Source organism: Odocoileus virginianus, chromosome 7, assembly GCF_023699985.2.
Source record: "Odocoileus virginianus isolate 20LAN1187 ecotype Illinois chromosome 7, Ovbor_1.2, whole genome shotgun sequence".
Taxonomy (NCBI): Eukaryota; Metazoa; Chordata; class Mammalia; order Artiodactyla; family Cervidae; genus Odocoileus; species Odocoileus virginianus.
Window position 1 is genome coordinate 6,541,884 of NC_069680.1, and position 18,893 is coordinate 6,560,776.

Genomic DNA, 18,893 nt, shown 5'->3' on the forward strand with positions numbered 1-18,893 from the left:
CTCGGCCATTCCCCTCACATCATCAGCACCCAGTATAATTGACTCCAAAGCACTTATGAGTCTCTGAAATGTTCATTTGTCAGCCCTCACTAGATATTTAAGTTTCATGAGGCCAAGGAGCCTGAGGGTCCAAGGAGAGTGAGTGAGTGGCACATAGTAGGTGTTCAACAAAATACTTGTTGAAAGAAACGAGTGAAGAAATGAATGAGCTGCTCAGGGAACTTTGGAGAAAAAACTGTTTTATGCGCATCACTGCCAGGGCTGCAGGCTGGGAAAGAAGGCAGAGTGGGCGGGGAGGAAGAAGGAATGGTGGGAGAGGGTGGGGGAGCTCCTCTAATTCTGTGGGGTGGGGTCACATAGGGTGGAGTCATGAGGTGCTACCCTCAGCCTGGGCTTCCTTCCAGGCCTGGCGCACCTCGATCTTCACCTTGAAAGGTTTGATCTGCAAGACGAGACTGGCATTGCCCTCCAGACAGGGTAGCTTCCCATCATCCGGGATCTCCAGGTTGAACCTCTGCAGCAGCCGGGACATGAAGAGGAAGAGCTCCTGGCGGGCTAGCATCTCACCTACGCAGGAGCGGGGTCCTGCTCCAAAGGGCAAGTAGCTTAACGATGGCGAGATGAGTTGCGTCCCCGTGGGGTCCAAGAAGCGCTCTGCGGACACGGGGAGGCATCAGCCGGGAGCCAGGGCCCGTGTCAGTAGAGTAGGGGGAGCACACGGCCCTGCCTGGGGAGCCCCAGTCTGAGAAGGTGGACAGCCTTCTTTTGGGGGGCAATCTTAGGAGAGATAAATGTCCTGCTCTCAGGTAGCCCTTAATCACACAAAGATGGAATATTCAGGAAGGATGAAAAAGTGTATTAAACAGGTGAAAATGGCACCATCCAAGAGGAGAGGGGGCTGACTTCACAGGAGACATATGCCTATAGGCCTTCTTAGGAGAGGAGGCTTGCAGTTGGTTGAAGGAGAATGGGAAACCCAGCTGTGAAGACTCTGGGTAAGTGTGGGGTAGGCTAGGGGTGTCAACAGGTCCATGTAGTGGGAGTCAGGAGTCTTCTAGTAGGAAGCCTGGCAGAAGGGAAGCAATGCTGGACAGGTGGGCACAGAGTGGGTGGCATGGCCTGGGAGGGCAGGACAGAACAGGGACTCACCGGGCATGAACAGGTTGGGCTGGTGCCACTCCTTCTCGTTGTGATGCAGTGCCCACAGGTTGACCACAACGTCTGTGCCCTTGTCAATGGTAAGGTCGCCAATGCTGCCCCAGAGAGGGAGAGGAAAAGAGGGTCTGGAGTATTGTCCTTCCCCACCTGCTCTGCCCCAAGGCTCCGCGGTCCCTACCCTGGAGAAAAGAGTCCTTTCCTCCCTCGTGCCCACTCCCGCATCTTCTCCTCAGCGTCTGCCAGAATGAATATGAATCCCGCACTCTATTCCTGACTAGCACTTAGGATCAACACTATGGGTCTGTTAGGGCCTGGGGGTGTGCATACTGAGCTGGTGTGTGTGAGCGTGAGTGTGTGTGTGTGTGCGGCTTTTGGATTGGGTCGGAGCACGAGTCTCCCAGGCAGCAGGCAGCTTCTGAGGGAGGTCAGGTCGATGGGTCAGTGGGTGTCAGTGGGTATAGACACACTCGTCAGCAGGGTCGTGGGTAGGATGATCGGTTGTCAGTGGTTGACTGTAGGTTCATCAGCCAGCTGGAGGGGTGAGATGCTGGAGGGGGGATCAGGTGGGTGGGTGTCCTGGGAGGGAAGGCACACCTGGAATCAATGATAGCTTTGTGGGGGATGAGCATAGGGGCCACAGGCCGGATTCGGAGCACCTCTCGGATGGTCGCCTCCAGCAGGACAAGGCGGTTCCGGTCACTGATGGTTGGGGTGCGACTGAAACCTATATTCTGGTCAATGTCATCCTGGATCCTCTTCTTCAACTGAGGGCCAGAACAGGGTGGATGTTACCAGGGTATATCAGCCCAGGAGAAGCAAGGGCTTCGAAGAATCCTACTGTCACATCCAAAAGGGCCCAGACCCTTCCCAGCGGTGGCTCTACAACCCCGGCTTTGCTTGCAGAAGACGGGGAAGCTCCACCCAAGGGCCAGAGCCAACCACTGCTTGGGCAAAGGGTGCAACGCCCAGTCATCCTGCAAAGAAATCCCGAGGGTATTGCCTCTCCCTTTCTCTGGAGCAGAGGTGAGTGTGTCTGGGGTCGAGAGTCTTGGGAAGGCTGGGGTAGAGAGAAGCTCACCGAAGGATGGTGTAGCAGGTAGGCCACGATCCACTTTATCACAGAGGTGCTCGTCTCCACACCAGCCCCGAAGATGTCCCCTATGGTAGCGAGCATGTGTCTATTTGAAAGCAGCTTTGGATCCTGGTCTGGGCCAGCATTGTTATTGTCTGCATTCACCTTGGCTTGGATCAGTATGTGCAGCAAGTTAGTGATGGAGTCGCTGCTGAAGTTCTCCTGGTTGGGTGAGATTGGGAGATTATGATGAGGAAGGAGCCCCATCTGCAAGCCCTGCCATACTCTCACCCAGACTGTAGACACAAAGGCTTCTCCCACTTGGAAATGAGGGAGTGGAGTGAGGCTAGTCAGGACCCATGAACTTGAGGAAGTGGAGAAAACACTGGGCCCTCTTTAAATTTGTGGGGTGGATGGGTCCCTTCCAGGATCCTCTTCAGTTCCTCACTTCTCTACTCCTATTTACTAGTTAAGTCAGTTTTTATTGAGCACCTACTACATGCCAGGCTCTCTGCTAGGTGCTGGAGATCCTACACTCTCCAAAATGGACCCAACCCTGCTCTCCTGCCACTTTCCACCTACCTCGTCCTGTCTTCTGTCCTATCACCTACCTGACATTTTTCAAGGATTTCATTCAGCAATTCATTTCGTGTTTGAACACAACCCTTCATCTTTTCCATGGCTTTGCTGGGGAAAATCTGCAAAGTGGAAATGTTAGATTCTACCTGTCCATCCCTGGCAAGTTCCCACTCTCACCCCAACCTTCAGCCAGAATGGAAGGCAGGATAGGGACCCAGAATGGGACCATCAGTGACAACCAGGACAGTTCCAAACAAGGGAGAAAGGAGTCACCTCCACTTCCCCTTTCCCCTTCAGTCAAACATCTAGCTCTGACTGAGACTTTACTCAGTAGTAACACAGCCTTGAGTCTCAAGCCGTGATTAAGTTCCTTAACTTTTTGAAGCCTGTATTTCATCTGCATGGGGATAATAAAACCCACTTCCAAAGGGTATGCATGATGAATGCCTGTGGAGCTTTGGTACTGGCACATGGCATTTCCCAGTTGCTCAGCAGGTAAAGACTTTGCCTGCAATGCAGGAGACGTGTGTTCATTCCATGGGTTGTGAAGATGCCCTGTGGAAGGAAATGGCAACCCACTCCAGTATACTTGCCTGGGAGATCCCTTGGACAGATGAGTCACGCGGGTAACAGTTCGTGGGGTCGCAAGAGTCATACACGACTGACTGACTAAACACCACCACCATCAAAAACATTATCATGTGTATTAAAATGCATATTTAAAAGCTAAACCTATTTCTGTAGAGAAGCAGCAAGGGTTTGAAGGGTCAGAGGAGGTAGAGGTCACTGTGATTGAGGCAGTCAGAAAAAAATGCAGGTCTGGAGTGATCTGTAAGAGGAAAGAACTGGGGATGCTGTCAGGGTCTGCTGAGGTCTGCCCATAGGGCCTGGCCCCATCCTCACCTTCAGCACAGGGAATATGTCCAAGAGAAGTTCCTTGCTCAGAACCTCCAGGATGCCATCATTGACATTTTGTATAGCCTTCAGGGCAGGATCCTCATTCTTGAAGGAGACGTTGAAGCAGATAAAGCTGATTATGTTGGTCACCGCCAGAGAGAGAGGCTCGGACAGATCTATGGATGCTCCGTGCTGGGTGGCCAGGAAATCACACAGTACATTGGCTTCCTGATTAACTGAGGGGAGAGAAGGGTGTAAGGGTGGGCATTGAGCCATCCCTTCACCCCTGTCTCCACCAGTTCCATCTTAATCTAAGACAGAGAGCAGATGGCCAGTAGATGGCAGCGGTAGCCAAGAAAATGTGGAATGGAGGTACCCAGCAGCGGGGAGAACCCTCTTCCTCCCCAACCCTCTTCAAGCTCCTGCAGCCCAGGGCCAGCCAGGCACTCACTGATCTTCTCTAACTTCAGGTTGCCATCCTTGAACAGGGCAAAGGCATTCAGTGCCAGCTTCCGATGCAGCTGCCAGTGGGCACCATGGTCGGCAAAGGCAATGCCCTTTTGGTTGTCTGACAGGATGTCTAGAGTGGCCTTTGGAAAGCAGGAAAGGACATAGGACTCAGACCCCATCCACCCACCCTCACCGAGAGGAATGAGGCTGGTACCTGTCGTGCAGCCTCCTTGTAGACTTCCCTGCTTCTCCCCACCCTGACTGCAAGGCCTTGGTAGGACAGAACCTACGGCCTAACACTCCCAGTTCCAACGGAGAGACAGAGTAAGGAGAAAGAACCCTGAATTAGATTTTCAGATCAATGACAGGGTGAGGCAGCTGTGATGGGATGGACTCTCCAAACTTGTAGGAGCAGAGATTGAGGACACACCAGGCCCCTGGCCTTCCCTGGGTCCTCTGGGCATGGGGGCTGCTAAAGACACAGCAGCTGAGCCCCCTTTAGTTTCCCCTTCCATTGCCAGCTGTGTGGTAACCACAGGGCCACATCAGAAGAGTGCACATGTCTTGTCCACCCAGCCTGGACTTGGGCCAAGCTGCTTCTGCCCAGAGGACCCCTAAAACTACAGAGTATCCCCCAAGACCTCCCCTCTCCTTTCCCCAGATCTGCATGCCCCATCTGACTAGCCGCCTCCTTCCTCTTTGCCCTGGAGAGAAGCCCAGCAGAGGTGGGAGAGGGTAGTTGGCCCAAAGACCAGGCCGACTGGCCCAAGAGAAGGAGAGTCAACCCTTGGTCTGATCAAAGATGAGCAGCCAGGGGGCCTTGCCCAGGATTCAGGGGAGTACTCAGCAGCCAGGTGCTGTGTCGGAGCCTGGCAGTGTTCCTGGATGACTAGCTCCCACTCCCTTCTGCCCCCAGGAGCAAACAGAAAGCTTGAGAGCTTGAATCTTCAGCACCCTCCCTGAAAGTGCTTGCAGAGGTCAGCTCCCCTGGGCTGGAGCAGCTCGAGGAAGCTCCAGGGAAGTAGTGATCCCAGCCCTCCAAGAATCAGGGTACTTTTCCCTCACAACTTCTTGCAGAGGACAGTAATCACTCCCGGTTTTCCATGTGAACAGCGTTCATCAAGGCTATTTATTGAGAACATCCAGCACTGGGCTAAATGCTTTACATATACCCTTTCAATGAATCGTGGTAGTCTAGGCTCAGAGAGCTAGACTCCTGAGCTTCCCAAGTGGTAAAGAACTTTCCCGCAATGGGTGAGACCTAGGTTTGATTCCTGGGTCAGGAGGTTCCCCCGGGTTGGAAATGGCAACCCACTCTAGTATGCTTGCCTGGAGAATAATGTGGAGAGAGGAGTGTGGTGGGCTAGTCCATGGATCGCAAAGAGTCGGTCAAGACTAAGCAGCTCACACTTACTTTTTCAGCTCGGAGAGATGATGTTGTAAGGGCTTCCTGACCCTCTCAAACCACCACTCCCACCCTGTCCCACCTCCAGAGAAACCCAGAAACTAAAATCTTCCTTTAATTCTTCCTGCTTAGTTTAGAGGCTGGGTGAGGTCTGAGGGGTCGCTCCCCACCCACAGCCCCACCAGTCTGTTTTTGGAAGAATCACAGGTTGCTGGAACTGGAAGGAAGCATTGCAGGCATAGCCTTGGCTGAAGAGCTCAACATGCCCAGGGGCTGGTGAGGGGAGGGATGAGAGGCACTGCTTACCACTTTGGGACGCCCAGAGAATTCCTTGCCCTTCTTGAGAAGCACCTCCCTGGCCAACTGGTGATTTCCAATCATCACAGTAGTCTTGGAACCCAAACGAAAGGAATAGATGGGGCCATATTTTTCCTGCAGCTTGAAGAAGTTCTCGTACTGCTGGCCACGTCTGGGGAGGAACGGCAGGCTGCCCACCAGGGGCAGAGATGGAAGGCTCCTGGGGTACTTGGCACCAGAGCGCTTGGTCCTGGACCAAAATAAATAGGCGAAGGTGAGCAGAAAGACAGCTAAGAGCAGCCACATTGTGTCCAGGTGGCAGCAGGCAGGACAAACAGCTGTGGAGTGGCTTCAGCCACCTTAGGGTGCAAGAAGACCTTTTTAAGGGCACCCCTGACCTTTTCCTTGACTTTATATTATTGCTCGCCTTGTGGAAATTTATCCTGCAACACAGCCAGGAGTCCTCTCCCAGAATGGGGAGGCGGGGAGGAGGCTTCTTTCAAGAGCTGGCTCCACACCAGGGCAAACCCCTAGGGGAGGGGCTAGGTAAGGGCACAGACAGCTAATCCCTGTCCCTTGCTCACTGTCCATCAATGTCTCCAGAGTGGGCCAGAAGCAAATGATATCTGGGTCAGGAATTACGGCTCGGGACTCTCTGTGCGATGAAATCACAATCAACAGACTGCTATCCAATTTATCAGCTGAGGAAAGTGAGGCCTCCCAGGGTTAGGCTTGAATAAAGTCACACAGATAGTGATGACAAGAATCCAGTCTCTCCATTCCTTGTTTGCTGCTTTTGCCAGGGGGATTGAAATCCTTGGGTTGTCAGCAGGGGCCCTAGAGTCAGATTGATGTAGGCTCAAATTCTAGCTTAAACGCTAACTATATGACTTAAAAAGTTTTAGTATGTTAAGTATACATAGCATAAAGTTTACTATTTTGAATGTACAGTTCAGTAGCATTGAGTATACTTCATAGTGTTGTACAGCCATCTCCACTGTCTACTTCCAGAACTGTTTTCATAACCCCAAACAGAAAGTATACCCAGGAAGCAATAACTCCCGCTCCCCCCACCCCCCAGTCCCTGGTTACCTTTAATCTGTCTCTGTGAATATGCCTATTTCACATAATTGGAATCATATAACATTTGGTCTTTTGGGACTGGCTTGTTTCACTAGGAATAATGTTTTCAAGGTTCATCTACTTTGTAGCATACATCAGAACTTCGTTCGTTTTCTAAATATTCATTTATTTGGTTGTGCTGGGAGTTAGTTGCAGTACTCAAGATCTTCAATCTTCATTGCAGCACGTGGGTTCTAGTTCCCTGGCCAGGGATTGAACCTGAGTCCCCTGCATTAGAAGTGTAGAATCTTAGCCACCGGACTACAAGGGAAGTCCCCTTCATTCCTTTTTATGATTGAACACTATTCTGTTAAGTGGGTGTACCACCTTTTGTTCGTTCTTTCATCAGTTGATGGACACTTCGATTGTTTGCACTTTTGGCTACTGTGAATAATGGTGCTATGAACATGGGTGTACATGTCCATAGCATGTACATAGTATCTATTCGGGTCCCTGTTTTCAATTTTGGAGGGGTAAATACCTAGAAGTGGAATCGCTGGTCATATAGTAGTTTTATGGCTACTTACCTGTTTTAAATTTCAGTTTCCTCCTCTATAATGGGAATAACAGTGGAATATACTTCTTTTTTTAAAGTTTAATGTTTATCTATTTATTTTTAATCAGTTTATTTACTATTGGCTGGATCCTCATTGCTGTGCAGAGTTTCCTCTACTTGTGGGTAGCAGGGGCAACTCTAGTTGCAGCGGGGAGGCTTCTCATTGCAGTGGTTTCTCTTGTGGAAAACAGGGGATGTAGGCTTCAGTAGTTGCTGCACATGGGTGTAGTTGCGGCTCCCAGGCTCTAGAGCACAGGCCCAGGAGTTGTGGTGCATGGGCTTAGTTGCTCCATGGCATGTGGGATCTTCCTGGATCAGGGATCAAAATATCATGTCTCCTGCATTGGCAGGCAGATTCTTTACCATTGAGTCACCAGGGAAGCCCTGGAATATGCTTCTTAAGGCTGTCGTGACTCACTAAGATAATGCATGTAAAAGTGCTGCCTGACATGAAGTGCATGCTCATTCAGTATTTACCAGAATCACTGTAGTGTCAAAATGGCCTTCCTTGTTTTTCTGAGTTCTATTAGTTCTTCCTAACAAACAATATCCTCATCTTCTGCTGCACACCTTCAGTGGCTCAATCAGTATTTATCAATGATTTGATAACACCAGGTAAAGGCACAGTCACAAGAGAGTGTCAGTCATCACCAGGGTGACTCCTGGTGTCATTCATCATAGAGGAGGTGGATCCTCAGGCAAGTACCCGTGACCCGCTGAGTGAGACTCACAAAGGCGGGAGGTGGAATTTCTGCCCCTCTCTGGGGGTGATCTGCCAGTGTCTGTACTTTGAAGAGTATGGACTTGTATAAGGGCTGCTGGAATTAAGCAGGAAGGCAGCAGGGCAGGGAGCTCAGGATAAAGATGAATCCACAAGGCCTTGTAAAGCAGACTGTCTCGTTGCCCACTACTTCAACAGTTTAAATGTTGTTCAGACTTTTAAGGCCATTTGGAGTCAGAGGTATGAGCTGGAGTAGTCTTCATGAAAGCAAGGGGATTTGAGCTAAGCCTTGAAGGGGAGATTAGGGTGACTTAATAGGCAGGGGCAGGGGGAGAGGGGAGGAGAGGCACTGTTGGAAGGGAGAGCAGCAGAGTCAAAACATGTGGAAGCTAGAAGAGGCACAGTGTGTGGGATGGTCTTCATTGTAGACGACGTGGGTGTGCCAGGGGCAGTCCCTGAGAAATAAGATCTGACAGGTACATTGAATCAGGCTCTGGAGGCCTGAATTGGAAAGCTAGGGAGGGTGGGGAGCTATTGAAAGTTCCATAGCAGGAAAGTAACAGTGAAGAGCGAATCTGGCCTCAGTGCTAGGCAGACTGGATGAAATCTTGTATAACATTTGATAGCTGGGTGGGAAGTGGTGAGGCCTAAGATTCAAGCAGGGCCCTAAGTGGGGTAGAGGAAAATGAAAGGACTTTCTGTCCCTCAAGCTAATGCCAAGGTGATTCTCTGATATTTCACATCCAAACACAAACAAGAAACAGGAATTTTAAAAAACTGTTGCTTCACATCCTTATCACTATATTATAAAATTATACATGATAATTACAAAAAATCTGGAGAATGCAGATAGCTAAAAAATAAAAATTTCAAATATATTTTTTAACTTAATGATGCTATATATATTTTTTGGCATGGATAGTTTTCTATGTTATTAAAAAGTTTTCTACAGCATTATTTTTAATGGCTGCATATTATTTCATTGTCATATGTATTTAATATGTACAACATAGCTTAACTGACCCTGTATTGTATTATCGGACATTTTAGGTTGTTTCTATTTTTGTCTTTGTTGTTGATATAAACAACACTAAGGAATAACCTTGTGGTGAAAACTTTGGATATGACTGTTATATCCTCTTAGGATAGAATCCAAAAAAGTGGAATGGTTGGATATGGATATGGATACATATGGATATGGATACATATTTTTAAAGACTCTGACAAATACTGAATTATTATTAGATGCATTATATTAGTAGAATTCTTAGTATCCTGCCATTCCTAGAATACTAAGTTGATTTAGTCGTGTCCAACTCTGTGCAACCCTATGGATTATAGCCTGCCAACCTCCTCTGTCCGTGGGATTCTCTAGGCAAGAATATTGGAGTGGGTTGCCATGCCCTCCTCCAGGGAATCTTCCCGATCCAGAGATCGAGCCCATGTCTCTTTTATCACCTGCACTGACAGACAAGTCCTTTGCCACTAGCACCACCTGGGAAGCCCTAGAATAATACTAACTTATCCAATAGACTTGTCTTTTAATACAGAATTGGATTCTGTTTGTAATTTACTTAGGATTTTCTTTCTGTTGCATCTCTGGTCATATGAAAAAATAGGTTGTAGTTTTCTTATTTATGGATTTTCAAGTTTTAGTGTTGTGATTTTTCTATTTATGTAAAGTTATTGGAGAAACTTTCAATCTTTTTCTATGTCCTAAAGCAGACTAAATAGCATGGGAATTATCTATTTTTTGAAACTTTAAAGAAAGGTGACCGTGAGAAGTGTCAGGCCCTGCCACTTTTGGGTAGAGATAATTCTTTTCCAGTTTCTTCAGTAATTATTGATCTCCTCAACTCTTTGAGACTTCCCGAGTCCATCTGGCAATTAATATTTCTTAATTTTTTTTTTCTATTTTTTTCTTGACTTGTCAGAATTTTTATTAATCTTTTCAATGAATCTCTCCTTGGGTTTATTCATCAAGTATTTAATTGCTGTGGTCTTATTTCATTCTCAGTGAAGATAAATGATCAATGCAAAACATGTATAACTTTATACTAGGATTCAGACTGAAAGCTTGTATGAATTCTGCTTCCCCTGCATCCCTGTTTTACTTGTTCCTTGTCAAAAAACATAAGACCAATTATCTACTAGCACTTATGACCTGGGAACTCTATTCTTAGGTGTATAGCCAACAGAATGTGTACATATGTTCATGAAAAGGCATGTCCAAGAGTGGTCATAGCAGCACTGTTTATAATACTCCTCAACTAGGAAAAACCCAAATATTCATGGATTGTAGAATGGATGGCCTGTCATCCATCATAAAGTGGGGGTATGATATAGACATGAGAATGAATGAAGTGCAGTTCCATATACCAATATGTATGAACTGCCCAAACATAATACTGAGTAAAGAAACCAGGCTTATAAGAATGCATCCAGTGTAATTCTACTTATATAAAATTCAAAAGCAGATCAAACTAGTCTATGGTTATAGGAGTTGGGATAGTGGTTATCCTTGCAGGATGGTTCATGGCTGAAAGGTGGGGATTCTGAGGGACAGGTGATGTTCTGCTTTTTGATCTGGTTTCTCGTAACACAGGGAACTTCACTTCAAGTGGGACACCAATTATTCATATGTACGTTATACTTCAATGAAAAGTTTACTTTCAACACAACACTGTAAATCAACTATACTCCAATATAAAATAAAAAATTTTAAAGTAATAAAATATACATGAAGAAAAAAATTTACTTTCAAAAGTTGGGATGTCTATAGAGTTTGTGATCTCCTGAGATTGCATGCAACATTTGCATGTACCTATAAATATATTTTTGTCTGGAGAGAGGATTCATAGTTTGCATTAACTTCTTACAACAGTGACTTCATCATTGACTCAGGAATTCCTGTATCCTCACTTAGTCCTACCTTAATCTTGCTTTGTCAGTCTCCTCCTTCATGTATCCTCCTATCTCTTCTCTCCCTCTCTCTGAAAATTTTCCCCTGACTGCTCTGGTATTCTCTCTTTCTAGAACAAGCATACTTCCTTACTTTCCTTATTTAGTGATTCAATATTTACATGTATTTCAAAATGATGACCATGATATCTAATTGCAATCTATCACCATACAAAGATAATACATATTTATTACCTAAATTCCTCACACTGTACATTTCATACCTGTGACATATATTTTGCAGCTGGAAGTTTGTACTTCTTAATCTTCCTCATCTATTTCTTTCCTCTTCCTACCCTCTTTCCTTCTGGCAACCACCTGCTTCTTCTCTGTATCTATAATCCTGTTTCTCTTTTGTTATGATTGTTCATTTGTTTTGTGTTTTATGTTCCACAGATAAGTGATAATAGTACCAAATTTGTCTTTCTCTGCCTGATTATTTCACTTGGCATAATACCCACTAGGTCCATCCATTATCCATTTCATTGCAAATGGCAAGATTTCATTCATTTTTTAAATGGCTGAGTAGTATTCCTTGTGTGTGTGTGTGTGTATATATATATACATATATATATATATAGCTATATCTCTCTCTATATATATATCACAACTTCTTTATCCATTCATCTATTGTTGGACACTTAGGTTGCTTCCATATCTTGGCTATTATAAATAATGCTGCAATGAACATAGGGCATGTATCTTTTCTAATTAGTCCTTTTTTCTTCAGATAAATTCCCAGTAGTGAAATTGCTGGATCTAATGGTAGTTCTAGTTTTAATTTTTTGAGTAACCTCCATATTGTTTTCCATAATGGCTGCACCAATTTGTGTTGCCACCAAGAGTGCACAAGGGTTTCCTTTTCTCCACTAATATTTGTTATTTGTTGTCTTTTTGATGACAGTCATTCTAATGGGTGTGAGTTGATACCCCTGCTGTCATTTTGAATGAAGACACCTTTTGTACATGTTGTTGTTTGTTGTTCAGTCACTAAATTGTGTCCAACTCTTTGAGACCCTATGGACTGCAGCACCTACCAGGCTTCCCTGCCTTTCACTATCTCCCGGTGTCCAGGTAAAGCAATGGAATTGATACTCTCTTCACTGCCCACAGACTCCAGATCACCACACCTCCACCATTGAGAGCAATTTTTTGCTCCTTTGCAGTTCCCAGTCTAGATTTTGGGCATGAGGCTTACATGATTCCTTTCTTCTTGCCATAATCATACTGGACTTTATGGTCCTTGGAGGATAATCGTTCAACTTCCCATCCTTACAGTTTCTTCACTTTAAACTCAAGGATTGTCATCCTTCCTTTCATTTCAATTATTCTGAATTTCAAGTCCTATTCTCCACCCCTTTCCTTTCATGCTCAGCAAATAATCTTTCCTTTTACTTAAAGAATTGGAGAACTTTCAGTTCTCTCTCTCTTAATTTCCACTTTATCATTTCCTTTTTTCCACCTTAAAGAATTGCTACTTCTGTTTCTAATCAATCTCTCTAACACTTTGGCAAAATAATAATAATTTTGTTGAGCATGTGCTGTGTATAATATGTGCTATCTCATTTAATCCTTATTAAATAGTGCTATTAAATGGACTATAAAGAAAGCTGAGCACAGAAGTATTGATGCTTTTGAACTGTGGTGTTGAAGAAGACTCTTGAGAGTCCCTTGGACTGCGAGGAGATCCAACCAGTCCATCCTAAAGGAGATCAGTCCTGGGTGTTCATTGGAAGGACTGATGTTGAAGCTGAAACTCCAATACTTTGGCCACCTGATTTGAAGAGCTGACTCATTGGAAAAGACCCTGATGCTGGGAAAGATTGAGGGCAGGAGGAGAAGGGGATGACAGAGGATAAGATGGTTGGATGGCATCACCGACTCAATGGATGTGGGTTTGGGTGGGCTCCGGGAATTGGTGATGGACAGGAAGGCCTGGTATGCTGCAGTTCATGGCATCGCAAAGAGTCGGACATGACTGAGCAACTGAACTGAACTGAACTGAAATGGTGCTATTATTTTCAACATCTCCAACTGACTCTTTGGAAAAGACTCTGATGCTGGGAAAGATTGAAGGCAGGAGGAGAAGGGGACAACAGAGGATGAGATGGATGGATGGCATTACCAACTCAAAGTACATGAGTTTGAGCAAGTTCTGGGAGTTGGTGATGGACAGGGAAGACTGGCATGCTGTAGTCCATGGGGTTGCAAAGAGTCAGACACAACTGATCAACTGAACTGAACTAAAATGGTGCTGTTATTATCAGCATCTCCATTTTATAGTTGAGACAGACATAAGGACTTGCTTGAGGGCAAATAACTAGTCAGCAGCTGGAATTTAAGCAGTATAGAACTGTTAGTCTTTAACTGCAGTGCTATTTTGCTTCTTATGATATTTTTGTTTGTTTTACAGTTGCTCAGTCTTGTCCGACTCTTTGCAACCCCATGGACTACAGCATGCCAGGTTTCCCTGTCCTTTACTGTCTTCCAGAGTTTTCATCCTGTCTTCCCCTTCTTCAACTGCCTTCAGTCTTTCCTAGGACCAGGGTCTTTTCCAATGAGTTGGCTCTTCCCATCAGGTGCCCAAAATATTGGAGCTTCTGCTTCAGCATCAGTCCTTCCAATGAATATTCAGGATTGATTTCCTTTAAGATTGACTGGTTTAATCTCCGTGCAGTCCAAGGGACTCTCAAGAGTCTTCTCCAGCACCACAATTTGAAAGCATCAATTTTTCGGCACTCAGCCTTCTTTATGATCTAACTTTCCCATCTGTACATGACTACTGGAAAAACCATACCTTTGACTATACGGACCTTTGTAGGTAAAGTGATGTCTTTGCTTTTTAATATGCTATCTTGATTTGTCATAGTTTTTCTTCCAAGAAGCAAGTGTCTTTTAATTTCATGACTGCAATCACCATCCACAGTGATTTTGGAGCCCAAGAAAATAGTCTGTACTGTTTCCATTTTTCCCCCATCTATTTGCCATGAAGGGATGGCACCAGATGTCATGATCTTCATTTTTTGAAGGTTGAGTTTTAAGCCAGCTTTTTCCTCTTTCACCTTCATCAAGAGACTCTTTAGTTCCTCTTCACTTTCTGCCATTTGGGTGGTGTCATTTGCATATCTGAGGTTGTTGATATTATATTTCTCCGAGCAATCTTGATTCCAGTTTGTGCTCTAGGCGGGCATTTTGCATAATACACTCTGCATATAAGTTAAATAAGCAGGGTGACAATATACAGCCTTGATGTACTCCTTTCCCAATTTTGAACCAGTCCATTCTATGTTCTATGTCCAGTTCTAACTGTTGCTTCCTGACCTGCATACAAGTTTGTCAGGAGGCAAGTAGGGTGGTCTGGTATTCCCATCTCATCCAGAATTCTCCACAGTATGTTGTGATCCACAAACTATGGTTTTTCCAGGAGTCATGTATGGATGTGAGAATTGGACCATAAAGAAGGCTGAGTGCCGGAAAATTGATGCTTTTGAACGGTGGTGCTGGAGAAGACTCTTGAGAGTCCCTTGGACTGCAAGGAGATCAAGCCAGTCAATCCTAAAGGAAGTCAACCCTGAATATTCATTGGAAGGACTGATGCTGAAGCTGAAGCTCCAGTACTTTGGCCACCTGATGTGAAGAGCTGACTCATTATGAAAGACCCTGATGCTGGAAAAGACTGAAGGCAGGAGGAGAAGGGGAAGACAGAGGATGAGATGGTTGGATGGCATCACTGACTCAATGGACATGAGTTTGAGCAAGCTCTAGGAGATGGTGAAGAACCGGGAAGACTGGTGTGCTGCAGTCCATGGAGTTGCAAAAAGATATGACTGAGTGACAAAATAACGACAACACAGTCAAAGGCTTTAGTGTAGTCAATGAATCAGAAGTAGACATTTTTCTGGAATGCCCTTGCTTTTTCTATGATGCAATAGATGTTGGCATTTTGATCTCTGGTTCCTCTGCCTTTTCTAAATCCAGCTTGTACATCTGGAAGTTCTTGATTCACGTACTATTGAAGCCCAGCTTGAAGGATTTTGAGCATTACCTTGCTAGCATGTGAAATGAGCACAATTGTGTGGTAGTTTGAACATTCCCTGGCATTGCTCTTCTTTGGGACTGGGATGAAAACTGACGTTTTCCAGTCCTGTGGCCACTGCTGAGTTTTCCAAATTTGCTGGTGTTTTGAGTGTAGCACTTTTAACAGCATCATCTTTTAGGATTTTAAATAGCTCAGCTGGAATTCCATCACCTCCACTAGCTTTGTTCATAGTAATGCTTCCTAAGGCCCACTTCACTTCACACTCCAGGACTGGAGTCTGAAGACTCCACCTAGAGTCTGGCTCTAGGTGAGTGATCACACCATCATGATATAGATCTAAATTTTTTGTGTGCATACATTTTGAACCAATTATTCCAACTCTAGGAATTTATATTGCAGATGGCTCATGATTCAATGTACAAAATGAACAATGTGCAGCCTCCATCAATAGGAAACTGAAATAAAATGCAGTCAGGAAAAGGAGGAAACACTTTATATACTTATTATGGAAATATCTCCCAAATATGTTGCTAGGTTTAGAAAAACAAAAATAAGAATGATGTGTATTGAATTCCCCCAATTGTGTGAAAAAGAAAAATATATGTACTTTTTTGCTAGTATATAAGGTGTCTCTGAAAGAACACTCAAAAAGCTCATGAATTTGGTGGTCAATGGGAAGAAAAATTAAAAACACACAAAAGCTGGGGGTATGGTGGTGGTGGGGAAAAGAGTTTTCAGTGCCTACCCTTTTATACCTTTTAAAACATTGAGGAGATTTACCTGGTGGTCCAGTGGTTAAGACTCTGACTTCCACTGCAGGGGACATGGTTCCATCCCTGGTTGGGGGAACTAGGATTCTGCATGCTGTGTAGCCAAAAACAACGCTGAACCATGTAAAGGCATTACCATTTCAAAGTTGAGTTAAACATTAAAGAAAGAAGAAAAAGAAGAATAGAAATAGAAACTGTATTAACTGACTGTGTTAATATAGTTTTTGAAAAAATTGATGCCTCTACCGACCACCTTGTTCCCTCAGACCTCCCAGAGATTCTTGTTTCATTCATCATTTTCCTCTTGTATCTTCAACTCACCCTCTTGGTTGGCCTTTTCTCCTCAGGTGACAAATACACCTAAGACTTTTATCACAAACAAAATTTTAATATCCTCCACTGATGCTATGTTCCCCTCTAATTTTCCTTTAATTTCTCTCCTCCAATTTGCAATCAGACTTCTTGGTAGAATAATATGATGAACATTTGTGTTTCTGTCTTATTCTCCATTCATTGTACACTTGTAGTTTGGCCTCTGACCCACTACACTGGTAGATCCATGGGATGTCTTTCAGACCTTCTATCCATCTGTCTATTAATTATTGAGATAAAGTTGATATTATAATAGTTTCAGGTATATAACATGGTTCAAAAACTTTAAAGGCTATATTTCATTTACAATTATGAAATATTAGGTAAATTTCCTGTGCTATACAGTATATCCTTGTAGCTCTTTTAATACATAGTAGTTTGTACTTCTCAATCCCTTACCCCATCTTGCCCCTCCCCTCTTTTCTCTCCCAATGGTAACCACTAGTATGTTCTCTATACCTGTGAATCTGTTTCTTTTTTGTTATGTTCACTAGTTTGTTTTATTTTTTAGATTCCACATATAAGTGATATCATACAGTATTTATCTTTCTGTGACTTATTTCATTATTTCTCTGACTTATTTCACCATAATACCATCCAAGTCAATCCATATTGTTGCAAATGGCAAAATTTCATTCTTATTTGTAGCTGAATCAAATACCATTGTGTGTTTGTGTGTGTATATATACATATACATATACATATGTATATATTTATATCCCACATCTTCTTTATCCTTTCATCCATTGATGGACATGTAAGTTGCTTCCGTATCTTGATTATTTGTAAACAATGCTGCAGTGAACATTGGGGTGTATCTTTTTTTTTTTGACTGCACTCATGCGGCTCATAGCACCTTAGTTCCCTGACCATGGATTGAACCCTGCCCCCCCAGTGAAAGCACCGAGTCCTAACCACTGGAGAACCAGCGACATCCCTGCAGGTATCTTTTTGAATTAGTGTTTTCCCTTTTTTTTGGATATATTCCCAGAAGTAGAATTGCTTGGTTATATGGTAGTTCTACTTTAGTTTTTGAGAGAAACTTCCATATGTACCATTTTTCACAGTGGCTGCACCAATTTACATTCCCACCAACAGGGCACAGGAGTTCACTTTTATCCACAGCCTCACCAACGTTTGTTAATTGCGATCTTTTTGATAACAGCTATGAATGGCATCACATTGTGGCTTTAATTTACAGTTCTCTGATGGTTAACAATGTGAGCATCTTTTCAAGTGCCTTTTGGCCATATGTCTTCTTTGGAAAAAAGGTCTATTCAGGTCTTTTGCCCATTTTTTAATCAAGTTGTTTGTGTTTTTTTTTATGTTCAGTTGTATGAGCTGTTTATATATTTAAGATATTAACACCTTATCTGTCATATTGTTTTGCAAATATTTTCTCACATTCAGTAGGTTGTCTTTCTGTTTTGTTGGTGGTTTCTTTTGCTGTGTAAAAGCTTTTAAGTTTAATTAGGTCTCATTTGTTTATTTTTGCCTTTATTTGCTTTTCCTTAGGAGACAGATCCAAAAAAAGAAAATTGCTACAATTTATGTCAAAGAATGTTCTGCCTATGTTTTCTTCTAGGAGTCATATGGTTTCCAGTATTACATTTAGGTCTCTAATCCATTTTGAGTTTTTTTAATATAGTGTTAGAAAATGTTCTGTGCATGCTAAGTCACTTCAGTGGTGTCTGACTCTTTGCAACCCTATGGATTGTAGCCCAACAGGCTCCTGTGTTCATGAGATTCTCCAGGCAAGAATTTGGGAGTGGGTTGCCATGCCCTGCTCCAGGAGATCTCCCTGCCCCAGGGATGCAACTAGCATCTCCTGTGGCTCCTGTGTTGCAGGTGGTTTCTTTACCGCTAAGATGCTGGGGAAGCCCAACTTCATCTCTTTACATGTAGCTGCTTTCAGACATTCTCTTGTAAAGACTCTCAATTAGCATTATCAGTTATTTTCATCTTCTTTACACCTTCTAATGTGAAATACCACATAGCTCTGGATTCCTGGCAACTCTTTTGTTTCTCTTCTAGTTCCCCTTGTCTTCTCATGGATGTCAGGTTTACCTAGTCAGCTGTCTTCGGCCCTTCTCCTCCTACATTCTGCCTGAATGATCTCACACTTTTCAAGGTTTTATCTATCATCAATACTCAATCTTTCTTTTTTTTAAATGGTCATTTTTCTACCAATGCTCAAAGTTTAGCAAATACTTACTGCTTTTGACCCTCACAACGTTTAGAGATGTCTGTCATTGCCTCCTATACTCAAGTGACTTCACCCACAGTTTGTGCATTTGTGTCTTGTGACCCTGATTGAAATAGGAGGTTATGGCCAAAGGGGAATCTATTATCAGGCTGAGTTAAGCCAATCAAATTCTTTTTAGGAACTTGACCCTGCACTGTCAGGAACAATGCTGATTTAACAACCCTAGTCACTGTGTGGTCTGGCGGTACATTTTCCTTTTCATCCTTGTTAGTCACATAGGCATGTCCA

At 44.0% G+C, this 18,893-nt stretch overlaps 1 protein-coding gene across 1 annotated transcript; it reads right to left on the reverse strand.

The window, feature by feature from the left end:
- Positions 1–221: 221 nt before the first annotated feature.
- On the reverse strand, positions 222–6,226 carry CYP17A1 (cytochrome P450 family 17 subfamily A member 1). The gene is made up of 8 exons (XM_020897894.2): positions 5,868–6,226; positions 4,158–4,296; positions 3,713–3,942; positions 2,842–2,928; positions 2,237–2,452; positions 1,753–1,922; positions 1,150–1,253; positions 222–654 (listed from the first exon to the last, which is right to left on the reverse strand). Exons 1-8 carry the CDS (start codon positions 6,162–6,164, stop codon positions 368–370), a joined length of 1,530 nt encoding a protein of 509 aa, XP_020753553.2. The 5' UTR covers positions 6,165–6,226; the 3' UTR covers positions 222–367.
- Positions 6,227–18,893: the final 12,667 nt, after the last annotated feature.

What these genes read in the sequence shown, in the direction of transcription:
- CYP17A1 (XM_020897894.2), bottom strand. Translation starts at nt 6,164, where the DNA reads ATGTGGCTGCTCTTAGCTGTCTTTCTGCTCACCTTCGCCTATTTATTT. An exon ending in ACATATTCCCTGTGCTGAAG is followed by an intron (nt 2,929 to 3,712) that starts GTGAGGATGGGG and finishes TCCACTTTGCAG; the next exon opens with ATTTTCCCCAGCAAAGCCAT. An exon ending in GCCCAACCTGTTCATGCCCG is followed by an intron (nt 655 to 1,149) that starts GTGAGTCCCTGT and finishes CCGTGTCCGCAG; the next exon opens with AGCGCTTCTTGGACCCCACG.